The sequence below is a fragment of the Solanum pennellii genome, chromosome 2 (assembly GCF_001406875.1).
Source record: "Solanum pennellii chromosome 2, SPENNV200".
In the NCBI taxonomy this organism is placed as follows: domain Eukaryota; kingdom Viridiplantae; phylum Streptophyta; class Magnoliopsida; order Solanales; family Solanaceae; genus Solanum; species Solanum pennellii.
This window is the reverse complement of record NC_028638.1, coordinates 57932094-57955326: the sequence shown is the minus strand read 5'-3', so window position 1 is coordinate 57955326 and position 23233 is coordinate 57932094. Positions and strand designations below refer to the sequence as shown.

The window sequence follows — 23233 nt, the reverse complement described above, 5'->3', positions numbered from 1 at the left end:
ATCTTCTTCCCAATCATAAAAAAATTATTTGTTCTTCTATTTAATAACAGTTTTATTGATTTATCAAACACTTTTTTTTCTAAAAACAAGTTTTTTTTTTCTTTAAAAAAAGTGTTCTTATTTTGACAACAATAATGCCAAACAAGTCTTAATATAGGCAAGATAATGGTTTAGGATAAAGTAGCCCTAATAGTTATTGAATTTATCTTATATAGTTCATTAAATTTTAGATGTCTACAATAATCAATCTATATTTATAAGATAATAATAAAATTCATGTACACATTATTTTTTCATATTACATTTAGGAAATTACACTGGACATGTTATTATTGTTATTATAATGAAAAGTGTAATATAACAGGATCACATTTACCTTCATATCATAGAAAGCAATTAAGCTAAGAATCTTTTTATCGATGTGGCTCTGACAAAAGATTTTACGTATCGAAAACGACACATTTTAGTCGTTTTTGATGAATCCTGTCAATAAATATACGGAAACTTATAATTTTCATACGATAATTATCCAACCGTGAAAGATATCTGACAGCACTTCTATTTACTTATCGATAACGACACGTTTTATAGGTTTATAATGATATTTACAGATAAATATATGTACGGAATCGTACGACAAACTGTCTCTTCAACTAGAAAAACATGCAATCGTAAGAAATATTTCTATTTGTATTTATGTAATTTAAATATTATAATTATGTCTGATTTTCTTGATCTATCTATATTTTTTATCGATACGTACTGTCTTCGTGAAAGAGAAAACACAACTAATTCTCTAATTACTATTTATATTTCTTCTGATAAATCATTAGAGAATAACAATATTAAAATTTATAAATATGTATAATATACGTTTATCAATTAGGTGGTCTCCTAACGAATGAGTTGCATTTCAGAAGGGATGTATGATGCGGCAAGGCGTTATAGGATATGATGAGATAGTTAAAATCTTAATTACTGTGTATTTAAGAGCTGATAATGATTACCAATTGAATCCATTGATGCCTATTTAAAATTTAAACATTGAAAGTGAAATAATAATTAACCTACAATGGGACTGCGCAGCCACAGCCGTCATTTATTTTTCCAAAAACTTTTTTATTCTGATGATGATTCATGATTAAAATCGTCAATTGTTAAAAAAAAAAAAAAAACTGAGATGAACATTAACTCTTCCATTAATTATTCCCACTCATGAGTCATAGAAATCGACTAGTCCCACTAAAGCAAACTAGATATTTTCTTTTTTCGAAACAATTTGCTAAATTTCTTCTTTTCTTATTATAGATAGCAAAAGACAAAAAAACATAAATAAAAAAGATGACTTTGTTAAACTACAGATTATTTTCCTTTTATCTAATAATAATAATAAAAAGGGAGTTGGGGTGTGGGGAGTTGTTAGGGGGTGGGTGCTTGTAAAAAGAAAAGACAGCCCCGGAAATCAGTATAAAAGGAGGGAGTGGTGATTGCATCTAATTTAGCAAATCTCTCTATTTGTGCATAATCATGAACAATACACCCAAAGAAAGTAGAAGAGCTTTTTAACGGCCCCTTTTTTTTATTTTCTTTTTTTCTTTTTTTTTCTTTTGCCGCTTGCTCTTTGTCCTTGTATTATCATCATCGTTTGTGTTTTTCTTCAATTTTCGATAGCTTTTTCTTCTGCCGCTTGTCTATTTAACCTCCCCCTACACGTTATCCTCGCTACTGTTACAGCTATAAAAGCCACTCTTTTGCATCTTACAAATTCATTCTAAAACATTTTTAGTTTTATAGAGTGAAAGGAGTAGAACAAAAAAATGGTGGAGAATGGTGATTTGGTAGTGTCGATTGTTGTGAGAGAATTTGATGCGAAAAATGATAGCAAAGAAGTGGAAGAAGTAGAGAGAAGATGCGAAGTTGGCCCCGGTGGTAAACTCTCTCTTTACACCGATCTTTTGGGTGACCCAATTTGCAGAGTTCGCAATTCTCCTGCTTATCTCATGCTGGTAAACTAACCATTTCATATATATATAAATATAAAACTTCATTTGCGTATATATATAACAGTTAATTATTGATGATCAGGTTGCAGAAATAGTGGTGCACAATGGACAAAACGAAGAAAAATCAATTGTAGGGATGATAAGGGGTTGCATCAAAACCGTTACGTGTGGGACGAAACTCTCGAGGAGTGGTGTCAAAAACAGCTCTGATTCAGCTAAGCCGCTTCCTATCTTCACCAAACTCGCCTATATTTTAGGCCTTCGTGTTTCTCCTGCTCACCGGTAAACCTCCCTCATTCATAATAAATTTCCATTTATTTTTAGCACTGGATCTTCAGTTTAATATAATAGTTCAGTTTTTTTTTTTTTGGCTAAAAGTTGATCAATGTGTGGGCACAGCACAGTCTTTGTCTTTTTTTTGGAACAGTATAATGACTTCTTTTTAAAAAAAATATAAAAAAATGTATTTTCAGGAGAATGGGAATTGCGTTAAAACTGGTGTGCGGAATGGAGGAATGGTTCAGAGGTAATGGAGCTGAATATTCGTACATAGCTACTGAAAACGACAATCAAGCTTCCATTAATCTCTTCAACCACAAATGCGGTTACTCCAAGTTCCGTACCCCCTCCATTTTGGTCCAACCCGTTTTCGCTCATCGGGTCCGAGTATCTAGTCGGGTCACTATCCTCAAGCTCCATCCAACGGATGCTGAAACCCTATACCGCCGCCGATACTCCACCACTGAGTTCTTCCCCCGCGACATTGATTCCGTTCTCAACAACCATCTCAATCTCGGTACCTTTCTCGCGGTTCCAAAAGGCCTTTACTCTGCCGAAACTTGGCCTGGTGTAGAAGATTTCTTGGTTCATCCGCCCGAGTCATGGGCGTTGCTCAGTGTGTGGAACTGTAAGGACGTGTTCAATTTAGAGGTTCGCGGCGCATCGAGAATGACGAAATTCCTTGCTAAAACCACTCGTTTAGTGGACCGGGCTTTTCCATGGCTGAAAGTGCCGTCGGTGCCGGAGGTATTCAAGCCATTTGGGCTTCACTTTTTGTATGGGCTTGGTGGTGAAGGCCCATTATCTGTTCAATTCATGAAATCCCTCTGTGATTTTGCTCATAATTTAGCAAAAGAATCAGAGTGCAGCGTGGTGGCAACGGAGGTAGCGAGCGGTGAGCCGTTAAGGTTAGCAATCCCGCACTGGAAGAAACTATCATGCGCTGAGGACCTATGGTGCATGAAACGACTTGGGGAAGAGTACAGTGACGGGTCTGTAGGTGACTGGACAAAATCACAACCTGGTCTTTCTATATTTGTTGATCCTAGAGAAGTCTAACTTTATAAAATACTAGTAGAGGGCTCCATAGTAGGGAATCTAATTTTAGAAGTTCAAAGAAAAAAAGCAGCTGCTCGTAAAGTTGATATTTCCCTTTTAGTAGCTTCCTGTTTTTTTTTCTTTTCCTTTTTAAATTTCAAGTATTTAGATATAAGTTGGATGAAGCAATATGTATGATATAAAAATATGATAAAAAAAAACTTTGTTTTGTTGTTCATTAGTTGTAAAGGAGGGGAATATCCAACATTTTATGTAAAATGGATGTGGCTTTTTGGATCCTCTTCCGGCCAAACAGAAGAGAAGGTGTATCGATTTTATTATATTTTTATCTTCATTATCTCATCCTTTTTGTCTTTCTTTATTCCTAAGTTTTAGATGCAAAAGCAAGCCATTCATTTAACTAAACTGGAATTATAGAAAAAAATCATATATTTACGCAGAAAATTAATGATTTACCTCTCTCCATCTATCAAAGATTCGATACTACAAAGTTTGTCAATGCCGCCCACATCTAATCTTAATTGATAGTTCTAATGTTGATTTTTTTTTTTGTAAGTTTTAGAAATTTACAGAAAAAGTTGATTATGCCGTTTAATTTGAATTATCTCCCTTTTCATTTGTGGAAATTGCAGAACTATATTATTATTAATTTAATTGTGTAACAGCTTGACTTTAATATGATATTTCTATAAGTAACTACCACTACTAAATTTTCTTCAATGATTTTATTGCTATTTTATCTTTAATTTGATGTAAGAAGTAAAAAACTACAAACATTTCTATGATTAAAAAAAAGTTTGACTCATCAATAATGTTATATTATTTCTACTCATAAGAGATGTGTGCAAATTTGGAATGTCTTTTGCATTTGGCCTACTTTTGTATAAGGTAATATAATCGTAAACGATAAAATGATCTAACGAATTTAAATTAATTAAACCTTCTGTATACATCGAAGAAAGGTAGAAAGTGATAATGGTAGTATCATGGACATGAAAGGAAATTGTAAGTGGGTTTTTCAAGTGAGTGAAAGAGGGATTGAGAGATTGACAAATACGGGGGACCCTTTTTTTTAAAAAAAAACATGGAAGTAGATAATATATATCCATAAATAATGTGCGACGAAGTCATTATAATTAAGATAAGATAGCCAAATTGAAGTACCTTTGTCTTTTCAAAAACAAATACTCCGTTATGATGATTAAGCAAGAAAGCTATGAAACGGGGTTTTGTTTCTCTGTGACAAAAACATAAAAATAAAAAATTTAAAAAGTAGAAAGATAGTAGTGATTAGGGATGACTTGGGGTAGGGCAAGGAGATCAACTTCATTCCACTTATTTCAAGTGCACATGAATAATATGGGACCAATTTATTTTCCACTATATATACTTTTGTCTTTTTCTGGTCTCCATTACCTTTGGGACCAGGCCTCCAAGTCTAATCTTTATGGAAGACAAATCTAAACTATTAATTATTGGATGGTGGGGGGATTAGTAATTAGATTATACAATATTTAGCAACTTAGCAGGGAAGAAAAGTTATTAATCCGAAGGTTGTTGTCTTTTTCTTTTTAATCTTTGGATATAAAAGAAATAATATTGGATGGTAATAGAGGTATCTGTCAAAGAGGATGGTGGATTAATTTTGGATGTAATCAGACCATCATATTGTTATACATGATCAGTCACCATCATATCTCGAAATATAATACTACACACTTTTCTCCTGATAACTCAGTTCATATATTGTCCGCTTTATATTAGTCGTTCGTTTATCTTTGTGTTGTATCTGTTTGAGAAATTATAAATAAAAAAAGATTGATTTACTAATTTATTTTTTAAGTTTTCTTTTTTAAAAAAATTTACAAACTTGATTACACTTTTGAAAAGATTGAATAGTCAAGGTATCAATTTGTTTATCGAATTTTCATGGAATTTGAGTAAATAAATCTTAAATTAAAGATACTATGTTCTTAAACATATAATATGAAAAGTTTTAAATTCAAATAATTGTCAAAAAAGACATAGACGTTCTTTTTTTAAAAAAAAATAACATTCCAAAATTAAAATAAAACAAACAAATTAAAACAGAAAGAATGTACTTTTTGGTTCGTCGTTCATACTTGCATTATGGTTTGATTTATATGAATTCACATTGTGACACATTTAAAGGGAAGCGCTCCTTATCGTTCAAGATTTTTTTTTACATGTGTTTAACTTGAATTTAAGATCTCTAATTACGGAGTAAGTTTGATCAGTTTAAAGAAGAAAAAGAAAGGAAGATGCAATTAAACCTAATTTGGTGCATCATGACAATATATCATATTATATTAATATAAATTAAGTGCCGATCATATTTTTTTAATTTCTTGCATGAAACTCTACCCATCCCACTTAATTAAAGTGATTAAACCCTCTGATAAGTTAGGTGTCAAGTGAAAATGCAATTTAAAACCTTTTCTTGTTATGATTGGCAAAGTTTTCATTAAAATTATTGTAGGTGGATTTCAAAATAATAACAAATTAAAATATAGTAATATACATAATATATGAAGGCAGTTTACATTTAATTTTATTACTATATTTTAATAGATCCCTAAAGATTTCTTGTTCAAGTAATAAACACTTTAATTTTCATCAGATAACTTACATTCTCAAGCAATATTATGGGAATCTAGAATAAGAATTGAAAGCTGGCCGTACAATCATATATGTCTGTTTCATCAAATAATAATATGTCACGGGAAATCTTTTTCTATCTAGTTGGAAAAGTAGTTATATGATCATATAATTCATGAAGCTTTTAGGCTACTTTTGATATATGGTTGCCTTTCAATTTGCTTGGTGATCACTAATTTTTTTGTGTTCGACCAAGTGCTAGTTGTCATTATGGATAAGTCAATTTCAGACAATATAATCTACCTAAAAACTTTAGCCTAATGCATTACCATTTTGGTAGTAGACACCTTTCCTAAGCTGGCTTTATCGAGCTAACGATGCGACTTTGGGCAAAGACATACCTGACATACTAAAACAATTATATGTCTATGAAAAATCAAATTAAATTATAAAATATATTTATGCTTCTCATTTGCAAATTTGAAGGGAGGTAGAGCCTCAGAAGAATGAGAAAAATGCGTGTATAAAACAAGTGAATTTATCCTGTTAAGACATTCTTTTACCAGCTAATTTAGAAAGGTAAGCTTCTATCACGAGCTTTATTTGTTAAAATAATTAATTTTATGTCTTCGTAGTTATTGGGGTATACAAAATCTATTGGGACAATCTTTGAGATGAGGGTGATTGGCTTGGAATCATTTCATGCGGGACATACTATTATAATTTGATACTTTATGTTTCGGACTCTATTAATCCCTGTCCAAACAAATTTACTTAGTTTATGTACAAAAATAACCCAAAGCCACATAATTTCTTGGTTGTCACTTGTCACTTCAATTTCATCGATAATCAAAAGAACAAAAATAATCTCAGATATTTATCACTAGTTCTGTAGATATTTATTTACTTTCAAAGTACAATATTATAATTATCTTGTCTATATCATTAGGGTAAAAAGATTAGCGAATTAGGCAAGCTTTGACCAGGGCAATGAGAAAGTAATTTGGCCTTAATCATATTTAATTACGTATACTAAAATTAACAAAAGTAGCTGCATTTGCCCAATATTCTACCAAATTCACACCTGGCTCGAACTTCGATAGTTGGTTTAGGTAAAGTAGGAGAAAAGCCGCATTAATTTTTACTACACATTTTAGATAAGTCAAGTTTTGTCGGCTTTAATTGCTTTTATCATAGTAATTAGTCAAAGATGATTAAAATATTGTTAAAAAAATCACAAAAGTTTCACCTCGATCGTTAATGAGATGATAGACTCTTTGTATGGCAAGGCTTAGACAGTTTTCCTTCTTTTGAGATAGCTTTTGGGAGCGAGTTAGGCTCAAGACCTAATTGAACATGATATCATAGTAGGACCATCTCATCCAATGCTTGGGCCACCAAAATCAAAAATGCCCATGCTCATGCACCATATGCTAAGCAAGTGGAGTATAAAAGAATGACAAAAGTCCCAATGAGATAGGTAAATCACTTATAAGGCTTGGACAATCCTCCTCCCTTTGAACTAGCTTTTGAGGTGCGGGTTATGTTTAAAACCTAATTTAATAAATATCGTCCTTATTAATCTGTGATTATCGATTTATACAGGTGTTAGGCCCATTTGGTTAGGATGTCCATCAGATTAGACATTAGAAGCGATTAACTAGTATGTGATGTTTAGGCGAATTTAGTAAGTGTGTGGATCCCCACGGATTTGGTGTTGATCGGAAGAACCACATGGAATAGTGAATACTAATCCTCTTTTTACGCGAAGTGTCGCAATGAAAATCATGATTGATATATGGAGTGATTGGGGAAGTATTACGTATGTGTGAAGTGAAAGCTCAATAATATGAAAAACAAAACAAATGTATGATTTTTGTTTTTGTGGTTGAAATTATGGTAAGAAGTGAACTAACGAGTTAAAAAGAAGAATAAATTCAGAGGCAAAATCATTGAAAAAGAGAACATTCTAATGTGAAAACAAACTAGCATAATGGAATGTCGGTAGGCGAAGGATACTTCCATTTCTCCTCAAGTACGGTCTGGGCCTCAATATGAAGGCCTCACTTTTGTGGGGATCCAACTTGGATTCTGTGGCCCATATCAATATTTCCCCCCCCCACTACATTGTTCATTTTATTTCTTTCTCGTGTTCAGTACTCATATTAAAGCTCAACTAATTTATATTCCCACATCGTACGACTCCACCTGAGAAAATGCATTCTTTATCAAAGATTTTTCCATATCCAAGAATTAAAGCTGAAGTCGTTAGTTAAGAAAGGAACAGTATCATCCGTTACACTACTGATATATCTTTTTGTCCTTGTATGTGCACTCACCTGGGAAATAGTATACTAGCATAAATTTAGTTATTAAAGTAGTGGTACTTACCAAAATATAAGAGGAATATTTTGTACGAAATTATTTGAAGGTCGAGACATTTGAGTTTGACAACTCTTTCTAGTATTTTGTATAACTGTTATAATTGTCGGAAGTTCAAAATATAATTCAATTCTATTATTTAGGAGGGGTGACAGATGGTTAGCATTTTGTATAACTGTTATAGTTATCGAAACTTTGAGATATAATTCACTTCTATTATTTAGTGAAGTGACAAATAGTCAATTTGAATTTAATTTGAACGGTTTAAAATTTCGCGTAAAGGTTATTTTTGAGATTGACTAGACAAAGATGAGTTAAACATAAGGTCATAACTCAACGTGCATTTTTACAATTTTTGTTTGTTTATTTATCATTTTATCATGAAGCAAAACTAAAAAAAAGAAAAGCATTATTCTATCTAGAAAATAATTGATAAAATTTATCAAAATGGATTAACGTTAATAAATGGTGAATCATTAAAACTCAAAATCTTATAATTTCTTGAATCAACTCTAAGATTTTATAATTCATTACACTCCCCCACCTCCCATTTCAGTCTAGTAAAAATAAGGGAAAATTGTATATATAATAACAAACTAATAACCTTAAATAAATGGAGTAGCTAGGGCTTGATTTAATTATGCTCCATAGTAAACGTTTGCAAAAAATTGTCAGGCGCCTCTCTCCCAAATATCTCGTTCGCTACTCTCTTCCAATCTCTTGCTCGCTTCCTCACTTTTTATACAAACACAAGTGTATAAAAATTGTTTCTAATTGTATAAAGCAGAGAAAATTGTATAAATACATATATTTTTGTTCCCCTCTCTCCCCTCTTCCAGATCTCGCTCGCCACTCTCCCAAATCTCTCTCGTCACCCTCGCCTTTCTCACTTATACAAGCAGAAGCGAAATGTATAAATTGTGTTTCTGTTTGTATAAAGCGTGAGAAAATTGTATATACACATGCAAGTACATATATTTTCGTCCTATATACTTATAATTATACAATAAAAATACTCCCCTGCCCATTTTATTTTGTCTTTCTCTCTTTCTCGTTTTATACAATTTTCAAATTGTATCTAATTTCTCTTTTTCTCGTTTTATACAATTCGATTCAATTGTATATTCCTTGTCAAGTCTCTTTTGTCTTTCTCTCTTTCTCATTTTATACAAATTCAAATTGTATATAATTGTTCTATACACTTATAATAATACATTTCATTTTATACACTTCATTTTTATATAGTTCTCTGCCCAAGTGTCTTCTCTTTCTTGTTTTATACACTTCGTTTTATACAATTTGCTTCAACTGTATATAAATAGCGAATTATACAGTTTCTATGTTTTCTATGGAGCGCAATTATGTAAACTTTGCTATAGCATACAAATTTAATTTTTTTTTTGCCATATGTGAAAGTTGCCCTAAAAATAATAAGACTGTTACAAAACTGTTTGATAAAGCAAACATAAAAGAAAGATTTGTTTGAATGGAAATAGCAATAACTAATAATGTCAAATAAGAAAATAAGATAATAGGGAACATATATATCTAGCGAATCACGATAATACATCAAATAATTATGAAAATAAAGTTCGACCTAAATAAAAGGCAATCAATAACAATTACGAATGTTAAATACTAGACAGTTTGAGCGAATATAGGTCGGACAAATTATTTTTTGGCATAGATTGGCTTAACATAAACTAAATAATGAGTGATATCCGAACTTATCGACTTCCAACCTTTTAAATTTTTTTGTTTTCTTACAAATTATTTCATCACGTAATAAAACTTTTTATTATTATTATTATTATTATTATTATGATTATTATTATTATTATTATTATTATACATAACATGTTAAAAAATTAAGAAAAAGACTTTTATTAATATTTTGACAAGGTTATTGTTTAATTGAGCTACATATTTAGGCCAATTAACTTAAAACTTTTACCAAAGTTGAATTTGAATTAGATCAAAATGAGCAATTAAGTAAGAAAATCGGAGGGTGTTAACTCACCCAAACTTACACAAATTAATATAAGTTCATATTTTTATATCTTAATATTTCACAAGTTATGCTCATAGATAACTTGAGTTTCTGAAGAATTTTTGCCGCATTAGGCGTATATTCAATTGTAAAAGATAACTTTAAGAGTAAAAAATTTGAAAAACAAAACGTGTAATTTCATGTTAGACTAATGTTGCAACATGACCAAGATTATGAGAAGGCACATACCCTCGTTTACACTCTCTCCACCCTTTTTTCGGTCCCATTAATTCCTATATAAATTATACAGAAATTGAACGTGTATAACACTATATAAGAACTTGAAAATGAATCATTCAATGATGAAATGTATAGAAAACATATAGAAGAAGTGACTCTGACTATTTCACTCATATAATAACATAAATCATAAAGGCAAAAACTTGCTCTACTTCCATTTAAAGATGGATAGGAATTACTGGAATTAATTAGCATGATCAAAATAATCATATCATTATTCGTAGACTACTGTATTTTAGTTTACTAATGGTTGATGAACCATTTGACTGCTACTGTCATTCAACAGTTAAGCCCAAACTTAAACCAGAAATACTGGCCCAACTGTATGTATACCCATTAGATAAAGGGAGATTAGTGGCCCAACAGCACAACACAGTTTTTTAGGATATATAATAGGTATTATATTAGTGCATAATTTATGTATACTAGCTAGAAAAAATAAGGTAATGTAACCGACAATTGTGTAAAGACGAAAAGAAAAATGAAAGAACCTAGCTCCATCTTTATCCGCCTCAAAATTATGATATTTTGTTAAGATTTATGTATTATGTATATAGTTGTATATGCAATTTAAATTTCTTGATGATCAACATTGCTTCTTGTCACCTTTTTGTATGATTAATTCATGCTATACATGTTATATTACTAGCTTCAAAATGTAAGTTTGTTTTCCACTATAAAATACTGAATGCATAGAGCAAAAGAACAAAACATTTTAATGTTCCAGCATGATCATCCATAGTTGTTTCAAGTTCCACCAGATTTATCTAATCACCTGCATAAGTAACATAAGGAATTCAAGTCCAAACAATTTGGTTCACACATTTTGATACATAAATGTGCCTGTTTCAGTCTTGTTAAAAGAGAGCCTAAAACAAAGGTGGTAGCTTATATTTCTCTTGGGAAACAATTGAATACAACAGAAAAAACTATTAAAGCTTAAGAGGATCCAATTCAGTCCCAAGCTGATCTAACCTTGCAAATACATGCTTCAAAATGCTCAAAAATTATAGGAGGAATTCTCCCTACTACTTCCAAGGGTTAGCGGCAGACATAGCTTCTTCCAAGCCTAGCATCAAACAAGGGGAGAAACTTTTACTTAAAACTTAAGAGAAATTGGTTAATCTGCAACTAACATTAAGACAGGGAATGCCTCCTACTTCTTGATGGGGTGGACTTTGATTCCCCAGCATTGGAAGAACCGGGGCTTTCTGATGTATCAGAGCTGCTGTTCTCGCTTACTCTATCTTTGTTGGACCACAGCTTTGAAAAGAGCTTCTTGGACATGATTAAGCCCTTTGCTTTGCCACCAATAACTTTTTCAACACTCATTTTTATGTCTATTGAATTAGTATCATTGCAACCAGATTCTTTGTCTCTCAACCTTAGAGTAGCAAGCTCCCCTTTCAAAGCTTTAAGTTCCTCAGCAGTAGGCACGGCATCCCAGTCCTCGTCTGTGTTTGTTGTGGCAGATCTTGAGCTCCCATGGGATTCCCCTGGAAGCAAAGACTTGATTGTTCCAGCTAGGTCAGGGGTGCTGCCACCACCAGATGATGTTGTTGCTCTGGCTTGCTCAAAGAACAGAACTTGTACAACTACTCTCAACGGAAGGCGCTCATTCTGCACAGCATGCATGCACGCCTCAGCTGATAGCTTCCGGCAGTCCATAAGTTTACAAATTCTTTTCCTTTCGCTCTTGGTGATTCCTGGATGTTCCTGGAGTCCATCAAAATAAATGAGTCACACAAATGTGCCATGCGGCGCCTCAAGGCTTTTACTAATTAATACATTTTTTCTTCGAGTATGTAGAGCTTACGGATTATAAAAAGTTTTCTTTGAAAAATAAAATTGCAAAAAGGATACCTTGAGATACATGTCAATAGCACGGTAAATTCCATCATGGGAAGGTCTAGGGAAGCCAGACACCATTTCAGCAAGATTGACAAATTTCGCCAAAGGTAGATTTGGATCTCGAGAGACTTCCGCAAGGTAACCATCAATCACCCTTGCCACCTTGACTTTGGAAGAGTCTGATGCAAATGCAGGGTATATCTCCTGAAATTCATTATCTTCAGGAAAATCACTCTGACCGCTCCTTTTCTGCAGCATGAACTGCTGAACAAGTTCATGTACTGTGTCAACATCATATGTCATAGTTTCATTAGCTGGTGCCCGAAGGAGGAGGTCAGCTACCGATGCCTCATCAAGCTGCTGGCTAATCCTCCTCTTCAGTTCACTTTGTACTGTCTCTCCACATTCCAAAGAAACAGAAGTCTGTAACAATCTGATCAAGAAACTACATGAAACACTATGTTTCTCTGTGGGCAACAGAGAAGTAATCATATCAACCAAGTACTGATACTTAACAGGATCACTTCCTGGGATTTTACCCTTGCTGAATCCCGGTAGCCTTCTATAGGCATATGCTCTCAATGCCTCACCAATTACTTCTGGAGACATTCCTCCCTTTGTTTTTATTGTTGTTATTACCCGTTTATACAAGTCAATATGAAGTTCAGAAAGGTCCTCAACCCACCAGTCTCGTGGAACATACTGCTGCTTTTGCACACCATTCCATAGCGGATCACTTCCATTTTCTGATGGGAGCTTTTTGCGGTTATATGTATACGACCAGTCCACCTTTGAGGTGTCAATGTAAGCTTTAGATGCAACAGAGTCCAGACAATGACTAACGATCTTTAATTCCTCAGACCAGGGAAGAAAAGCTTTTGTTGTTTGGAGAACAATGATTGAATCTTTCCAGCTCCGGAAGATACTAGATTTAAGAAAAACCTCAAGCTTGTAGATAATGTTACCTTTCTCGACAGTTTCATACATTTCCAGGTATTCCGCGGCACAGCGAGCCGCAACCACATTATACGCATTCAGAGTTACCGTCATACCATAACAGAACTTTGCGCATATTTCAAAAGCTGCAGGTCCACCAGGTATATCGTCAATGTTGATTTCATCATTGTTTTCCTCATTTGTATTAGCTGTCAACTTCTGTAAACGAAAACTCTTGGACAGAAGGGGGAACTGGAGAAAGTATAATCCTCTATCAGTATTAATAAGCAATGTATTGAATGGATAAGATAGTAAGCAGACAACAATATGAACATGAGAACGATTCACATCTATATGCATGTGAATAACCAGATAAAATGAATGATTAGGCTCTCTCATTGAGAGTAATCCCATCATAGCTAGGCTATTCATTTAAATAACCAGCAGTAAGCAGGAGCCAAGATAAAATCGATAAAAAACTTTGCACCTTGATCAATTTTGTCTATTAACCACTTCAATAATTGGTGGGCATGTCTAACGCCAACAGGATGAGTAATTTACTCTTTTAGTACTATTTCTGGAGTAATCAAGGTCAATCAATATCTAAGACTGTGTTTCAAAATTACAATTTTTTATTTTAACAAGCAGAAAAAAGAATAGCAAATATGGCTTGAGATGGAGAGCATACCTTGTGGAGATAAAATTTTACATCTCCAACATTGATGACCATATCTGTTGCCAATTCAGTTGCTACATACCTAAATAGAAAGCTCATACATCATATTCATGATGAAACCATTTCAAATGATTTTAACTCATAAAATATACACATCGCTATCAGATTACGTATAAAAAAATAAAATCGAGATGATACACCCCACCATAGTGCACATAATTAATATGTAGTAGCTGGACTGGAAAATGGAGGTTTTCCCTGCCGAAACAAAGGACAAACTGAGATCAGCTATCACTGAACACCAGCTTTGTCAAGGTACTGTAAATGGTATATGATCCTAAGTGTTTGTAAGAAGGTTGTGTGTATAGGTTTAAAGGAGAGAGGAAGGATGTCAGTTCTCATGAGTGAAAAAAAATTCAAATTCATTGGAACTAGAAAAAACTGTTAGAAGAAAAGTTCATCCATTAACCAAGCTATTTGAACTGAGATAGCAGGGGGGAGGGGGGAGGGGGGTTCTGGACAAACACCACATTAGATAAAGCTTTTGGCATCAATGAAGCTATGTTATGAACCAATCTTTTTAAGTGTTGTTCATAGATGAGAAAAAGGAAACTTATACACTCCTACTCCTTCCTCATTGGGATAATTCATTCTACATTTCTTTTATTTCATGTAGTGAGAAAATGATGCTATGGATATTATTGCCAAACTTACAAAAAATGGTGAAGCAAATTAGTTTTTCAGATACTTCACAAGCTTAAAGAAACAGTCCACAGCAACTTAATGAGTAGAAATTATGAGCAGCGCAAGGCTAAGTTGCTCAGACTCTTCAAAATTGATGTCCAGTGCGTGTTGGATCGGCAACATATTTGGAGAGTCCGAGCAACTTAGGAGCAAGGTCTTACAGAAACATATCTGATAATTATTTGACAAGAGGGGAATCAAGAATAAGTGATTGAGGCACTTAAGTCCTTGTGCAACAGTAAGCAACTTAGAGACTTGTTTGTTCTTATACTTAGCTTCACTCTTCTCAAGCCCATCCCACCACTTGTGAACAACATGCTTAAGAATGTAAAGGTGATTGAAAATTTTAAATTTTCTGGAAGAGTTTTAGGAAAGGCAATACACACATATTGTATGAGAGGAAAGAGGTAAAGGCACTATAAAAATATACATAAGACATATATGAACAATAAATAAATACCTAACTAGAATGACGAGGAAAATAAACTAAATTCACAAAAGATGATTGAACTATTAACCTGATATTATCTCCTTTTGTCTGAAATTGATCAGGCTTGGATCCAAGTTTCATAAACTTCATCTTTACGCTCTCGAAGTATGGATTCACCTACAGTATCCCAAATCTAAACTTGCAGTAATTAAGAGGACAATGCCAAGGAAAGGACCTGGAAGTACCTATACTTCCAGAGTTGACAAGATTTAAAGGAGATTTGGCTTCTTTATTGGTTCTTGCTGTAAGCTCAACTACAAACAACCACAAAAGTCCAGTCCAAGATATACAACCCAACCGACTCAATACCTCAAAATATGCAAATTTAAACTCTCAAAACCAAAGGCCACATGCTCACCACTTAGACCACCGCCCTTTCTCTAATTGTTTATTTAAACAACTTCTTCCTCTACTCAAATAGTCTTCTCTCACCAATGAAGTTAAAGGACCTGTAATAACAAAGAAACATTAAGATTTAAGATATGTTTTCAAGAACACAACCACCAAAAATTTTCGACAAGAATCATCAATAGGGTCTAGAAGGTCGCATATAAGTAAACAAACACGCACAAATACCAAAAAAATTGTTCTGAACTTGAAAAGAAAACGAAACAAAATTTGCCTCAAACAGAGCATCACATCGAACATATCACTTATACACAAATCAAACTGAAAACGTGCCACAAAGAAAATCACAACTACACCAAATCCATAATTTCTTGAAAAATTAGGAACCCAAACCCAACCAACAAAAATTAGAAATAGAAATTAAGAACCATACATTTTTTCAGATACAGAAGAAAGAAGCAAAGAGCAACGAAAAAATTTCATGGGGAGGCAAAGGGTAATGAAGGATGTAAATAGAGTGTAAAAGCACTAGAGAAAGCAGAACAACTTTGAGGTACAAATCCAAGAAGACATTCCAAAGGACAAAAAACCCACTATGAACAATCAAAGAAAGAGCCAACAAGAACACAAAAACCAACCAAGAAAAAGATGACTTGTCCCTAATCTTTGCCAGCCACCAAAGCAACACTCTGTATTCACAAAAAGCCAATCTCAGAATGTTCCCAAAATAAAACTTAGATATCAATCTATCTCTTTAGAATCAGCACCGCCGTCCCCACCACCATTACCCTCTTTTCCTTTTTCTCTCCAACCCCAAAAAAAAAATCAGTTCAGTACAGATTATCAAGAAAATTACACCCTTAATTCACAAAAAACCTCTATTTACCTCTTCTTCTTTTTTATTTTATCTTTTTAGATGAAACTGGAAAGTGGGGTTTGCTTCTTTTTTTTCGCAAATAAAGGTGTAAAGAATCATCATCCTCCAAACTCTAATTATATACTTTTCTCTCTCTCTGTTTTAAGCACTGGTACAGTGATACGCACGCCAATCTGACATAGTCGACTTTTTTGCCAAACACTTCCCCAATTAAACAAACCTTTCTTTTACCCGTATTCTTTTAGCATTAACATAATCACCACTCCATTTTTTCCTCATCTACTTTTATAACAGTGCTTTCCATCTCATTTCTTCTCAATAGTTATACTCAGAATTTTTTAATCTTCTTGTTTGTTTTCTATGGCGTTGCCCTTTGGTGAGTTGAAATATTGCTTAAAAAAAAAAAAAAAAGTAAGGTTGGAGTTATAATTGTTGAGCACCAAACCCTAGTTTATAATCTCAACCACCTCCACCCAACAGCAACAAGTTATCCCATATTGAAGAGGGGGTGGAATGTACTTATTCTTATTGCTGTATTTGAATCTGTTACTACATGAAAAGCTATCCAAAATGGAAGTTCCTTAATGCCATATAGTTAAATTGTTGAAGTGTGTGAATACGAAATCAGATTCATTGACATTAATAATTGATAGGAGAAATTTAAACAGTTGCCTTGCGTCTACTTAATTTGAAATTAACGTATCATTATTTGACTAATAGACCGTTGCAGTAAATTTGAGTGCAAACTCGTTCACACGAATGTCGTAAAATCGAACTCTGTATAATGAATTAAAGGGTTAATTTGACAGGGACACTGTTTCATCATAAAGTAAGTAATTCTCTTGCAATACGAAAAAATCAAAAGAGGTTCAACATCTAATATGTATATATATATAAAAGATAAATTTAAAAATATAATATCGAACTCAAAAGAAAATTCAACATTTAATGTTTATATATATAAAAGATAAATTTAATTATATAAAAATAATCTAATTTTTTTAAAAAAACAAATAAAGTTGTAATGAATCCTCGACTTTACATGACTCGACACTGATATGAGTTAAAGAAGTAGGCCATACTGTGGGGTGGCACATGGGTAACTAATGGCTTCTAATATTGGGGCAAGGACTGCGCCTCTATTAAATCATTAGACTTTCCCTTTAGCTTTTAAATTTTAAGTATACTTTTTTTTTCTCTATGTTAATTAGTTTCATGAGTAATATAAATATTATATTTCACAAAACATGCGTATAAATAAAATATTTGATATTGTGTACGGCTACGAATAATTAAACTGAAAACTTTATAATTTTCGATCAATAATATTGCTGATAAATTTAATTATGTAAAGAAATGAACCCTTTAACGTGATTTTTACTTAACATGCAAATGATTAATCAGCTTCTCTCAACGATAATATTTAATAATTTTTTTAAAAAATTTAATAAAAATAAAATAATAAATTATAAATATTTGAAGTTATTATCTGTTAGTTTTACATTATGTAATTAGCGTCACTTGTTGCTCTCAAGAGCCAAAAAAAAAAAGTTGATCCTCAATAAACTTTTGTAGTCATTTTGATATGACTTTTGATAAATATTGAGTATAGCAATGTGCAATAAATTAAAATAAGTCAAATTAAATATTAAAACTCTAAAACTTGATTAACGGACCCTCAAAGAATGATATCTTAATATTTTTTAACGCATATATATTGGCATGGAGTAGTCCAATCAATAAAATGGGCACCCCTTATGGACAAAATGTGACCACATTCCTTTTTCTATTATCCAAAAAAAAAAAAGTATGTTTTTTTTTCAATTTTTGGTCTCGAAACCTCTCACATGCCCATGTCCCAAACTCCAAGCACCTCTTCTTCCAATGTCACCAAAAATAAAATTACTTTATAATATATTTTTCTGACATTAGCCATATTCTTTGCTTTTTACACTTTCCTATGATAATGCTCCATTGCTAAATTTAAATTCTAACATCGTGTGAGGAATCTCTTTCTTTTACTCTTACGCTAATTTTGTAAGTTCGTTCGATTTCGATTTGAGGTTTTTTGAAAATTATATTTTTAAATTTTAATTTATATTCATAAAAGGGGTATGTATATATTGCCTTTTTTAAGAGATATCTTGAATACCCTACTAATTATATAATCACAAGGAAATGTAGTCTGACGTTTCTACGTTGCAATAAATATGTTACTATAGAGAAGAATCAACGAAGGAACAAGATAATACTCAAAAATAATAAATTTTTGTTACATCGTAGTTTATTTGTAATAACAATTTATTTGCAAATAAGTAGTAATTCCTTGGATTATTTTACTTTTCATATTCTTTTGGTCGTCATTAAAATAATATTAATTAAAAAATAGTTTTTATTATTTATTATCTCTATTTAATTCTACTTTTCATCATATTAGGTTTTTCCCCGTATATATTCAGTAGTATACTGAGGAAAATCAATAATTAATTATATCATATTTTTTTAATATTAATAACTAATTTAATAATATTAGTTTTATTCTTTTTAGTATTAATTATACAGTAGTTATTATAGTTTTGCATCAATAAGATCTAGGGAAAGATAATTTATTTAAGGTGACAGAGATTTTAGAGTCAATCTTGAGAAAGATATATCCACCACATTTGGTCGGATGTCTCTAAAGATTTTCCTTTTGTTTTCTTGCAATCACACACACGACTGCCATTTAATTTCATTTTAATTATGTCTTTTTCCTTCATTGGGGAATACACTATTTTTATTTATTTCTTTTTTGGATTTTATGAATATTTGATAGCAGTAGTACTATTTTCTTTCAAAATCCAACAAAAGGATAAATAATAACGAAACATCCTAATACATGAAATAGAGAAATATGTATATATATAAAACATATTGACCAGCATATTAATCACCTTCTTTGGTAGTTGTATCACTAAATCAATTTATTATTTGATTTTCTCTACTCAATTACTCGTAATTCATTTTTTTCATAGCTATATATAAATCACCCCCGATTACATTTAGTGGAATGTGATATTTGATCGAATGTGATACGATTGATATTTTATTTGAGTGAAATATTTCTCAATGAGATTGTTGTGTAAAAAAAAAGTAATTTTTAACGTACGATCACATATTTTATTTTTTTCATCTACTATAATTAAGAGCAATGATGAAGGCTAGTGAGTTCAAAAGTCGGATTGAGTTTAAGCAGAATAGGAAAATGATGTAGCCCACATGCATCCTTATTATATATTACTCTTAATCACAGTATTATTATTACTTTTAAGAAGGAAAACGAGATTTTGGTTCAATGAATATGCAGGAATTAGGCAGCCTTCTTCATCAACTTTTTATGGTATCAACAGCAAACCACAGATTAACGGGGCTTTTTTTCTGTTTTTTTATCAATAAACTGGAAAAAAGTGCTTTTCCATAAGTCAAACAATGTTATGTTCCTAAGACCAAATTAAAATTGCTGGTACAAGGAATATTACATACCTTTAAAATTGTATATATACATATATATTTTCGTTCCTCTCTCTTCCCTCTTCCATATCTCGTTTGCCATTTTCACTCGCTTCTCACACTTTATATAAACACAAATATATACATTGCGTTTGTATTTGTATAAAACGAGAGAAAATTGTATATACAAATAAAGATGCATATATTTTCATCCTATAGACACTTATGATTATACAAATATCATCTTCCTTTGCCCCAGTTTTCTTTTGTCTTTCTCTCTTTCTCGCTTTATACAAATACAATTTATACATTTTTTGTATATGTATACCAAAACAAAAACTGAATATACAACTGCTTTCTTTTGTATATGTATAACGAAATATACATATTTATATTTGTTATAGAGTACAATTATGTAAACTATATCTATAACATATAAATATAATTTTTATATTTGTTGTATGTAAAAGTTGCTCTAAATAGAAACTACGACAATAGTAATTTGTTTTGTATATGCGTCATAAACGTGCACATGCATGATAAGATGGAAAAAACCAACGGCTAGTATAAGCACAATACTATCTTTTAGTATTAATTAAATTAAAATGTAGGTACAGAGCTTAAAAGGCTAATCAGACTATATAAGGGTGGTTTAAAAAGATGAGTGCCTGCGTTTTTGAGCTCATATTTGCATTACATAAATGCAAAAGCTACCGCCAATCCGCAATCACTTGCGTGCTTTCCCAAAAGTACACTTCTACTTAGGTATTTTATTTTATTATTAAATGGTATAAATTTTGGTTAATATTTTTAAATGTATTTTCTATGAGAAAAATTATAAAATGCAATGTTCGAACATCAAAAATTTAATATGTTAGAATCTTATTCATTTTTTAACTTCAAAATTAAAGAATTTGATTTTCATAAAATAAAATGTGATGAATAAATTTGAACAGATTGAATATATATTTGTAGTTAGGACTAAATAAACATACTAGTGGTATATATATATATATACTCCTGCAACACTAATCGAAACTTTTGGATTAAAGTTGAGGTAGCTCTCAATCCAAAAAAATAACTAGGTTAAAACATTCTGTAGAGGAATATATATAGCTCAATTCTAGATAAAAAGAATTACCCTGTTTGATGCTTGCCATAGAAAATATAAAAACAATACTAATTAATAAGTTATTTATGTATGCATATTGTGTGTATATATTTTTTTTACACATTATTAGGTGACTTAACAAATAAATATAACACTACCAACTTAAAATATAAGATTAATTAACTGCTATAAGTCATTAAAAAATAAAAGTAAAAATTAGGTAAATTACATACTCTAAGGGACAAATTACATTCTATCCCTATTGTATTCATATTTTATCAAAAATCTCTTTTTTAAAATAACATAACGATACTTAAATTTAGCGGGCGGATACTTTAATTTTTTGTTTGTTTTTAACAGTTACAGCGCAACAAAAGGGATAAGAATTATCCTACAATTCACGTTGACGCTTAACTAATTAAGCGTCTAATCTGCATAAACATCATGTACTAATTTATCTCATTATTGAATTTCAAATATTGAAAACTTCAAATTGTGAATCGAAAAAAAAGGCGAGCTTGTTTAAAAAAATCAAGAAACGCAATTTGTGAAGATTCAAAAATGAAAATTTTGATCTTGTTACGACATTCTGGAATATGGGAAAGTGTTGTTATATATGAGCCATACAAAAGTGATGGGATAGTGGTTGGAGAAAATATTTCGTTCATGAATCTTATTTCAGTAATTGCGGCTGAGCTGGGTATTGATGAAACGAAAAAAATATTGAGATTAGATATGTTGTTGAAGGTAATTCGTCTCCATTGTGTATTTGGACTGATATGGGTTTAAAATTGTACATAGAAATTAAGAAACATGAGGTTGGATTCGGAACGTATCCTTTATGCATTGATACTTCAGATAAAGGTGTTGAAGGGATACTGAATTTCGATGCAACAACAGGTGTCATCGTGTGTGTTGAAGAGATACTAAATTCTTGATGATTAATTTGTTTTTCTTGTTTTATGCTTGATGTGTAATAATGTTTCTGGATATTATTAATTTGCTAATAAGATTTGAACTTTTTCATTTGATATGATTAAAACCATGTGAATGTTTCAAGCTACAAAATGTATATTGATACTAAATATATCGAATTTTGACTGTATTATATGAAGTTTAAAGAAATTGACAAATTTATAACTTGTTCAATCTCATTTACATATAATGGTAAATATATAATGTATCTGATAACAAAATTTTGTTATCCAATGCAAAACAACAAGAGATACTAAATATATACATAGTAGTATATGATTCAATATGCTGAATGATACTCAATATATTCATTACATAATTTTGTATTAATTGTTAAAGATACACAAATTTATTTTTTAATAATAAAATATGTATCATATACTTAATAATACTATATATTTTGTATATCTGATTGTAACATAGTATCATACATTTTGGTTTACTAGAAAACTACGACATTTGGAGTAAATTATTTTGTATCAGTTTGTGTAACAGTTGTGTAAATGTAGTAGCAAGTATACTTTGAACAAAGTTTATATGGTATCATCATTTATTTTGTAGATCTTACTTTTACAAAAATAATTTATATGTACAGTTAATTAACTTATATAATTGTAAAAAAAAAAGTTGACAAAATTATAAACTATATATATATATATATATATATATATAGAGAGAGAGAGAGAGAGAGAGAGATTATTGTATGACTCAACCTGCTGAAGATACTAAATATATTCATTACATGATTTTGTATTAGTTGTTAAAGATAAATAAATTTATTTTTTGATACTAAAAAATGTAGCATATACTTAATAATACTATGGATATTGTATAACTGATTATAATATAGTATCATACATTTTTTGTTAACTGAAAAACTACGACATTATAAGTAAATTATTTTATATCATTTAGGGTAATAATCGTGTAAATATATTAACAGGTATACTATGAACATAGTTTATATGGTAACGTCAGTTTTTTCGTAGATCCTACTTTTACAAAAATAATTTATATGTACTGTTAATTAAGTTAATAATTGGAGACAAAAGTTGACAAAATTATATATATATATATATATATATATATATATATATATATATA

The 23233-nt window shown here is 31.2% G+C and overlaps 2 protein-coding genes across 3 annotated transcripts; one reads left to right on the top strand and one right to left on the bottom strand.

Annotated features, from left to right (window-relative positions):
* Positions 1 to 1490: 1490 nt before the first annotated feature.
* On the top strand, positions 1491 to 3661 carry LOC107009167 (probable N-acetyltransferase HLS1). Its single transcript, XM_015208445.2, has 3 exons — positions 1491 to 2006; positions 2086 to 2285; positions 2477 to 3661. The coding sequence occupies exons 1-3, from the start codon at positions 1818 to 1820 to the stop codon at positions 3339 to 3341; spliced, it is 1254 nt and encodes a 417-aa protein (XP_015063931.1). The 5' UTR covers positions 1491 to 1817; the 3' UTR covers positions 3342 to 3661.
* A 7767-nt stretch (positions 3662 to 11428) lies between these two features.
* On the bottom strand, positions 11429 to 16552 carry LOC107011250 (BTB/POZ domain-containing protein NPY3-like). 2 transcript variants are annotated; one of them, XM_027914589.1, is made up of 7 exons: positions 16316 to 16552; positions 15358 to 15778; positions 14301 to 14353; positions 14108 to 14177; positions 12496 to 13671; positions 11793 to 12348; positions 11429 to 11701 (listed from the first exon to the last, which is right to left on the bottom strand). In XM_027914589.1, exons 4-7 carry the CDS (start codon positions 14147 to 14149, stop codon positions 11661 to 11663), a joined length of 1815 nt encoding a protein of 604 aa, XP_027770390.1. In that variant the 5' UTR covers positions 14150 to 14177; positions 14301 to 14353; positions 15358 to 15778; positions 16316 to 16552; the 3' UTR covers positions 11429 to 11660. The 2 variants fall into 2 exon arrangements, with proteins under 2 accessions (XP_027770390.1, XP_015066146.1); XM_015210660.2 differs by lacking the exon at positions 14301 to 14353.
* Positions 16553 to 23233: the final 6681 nt, after the last annotated feature.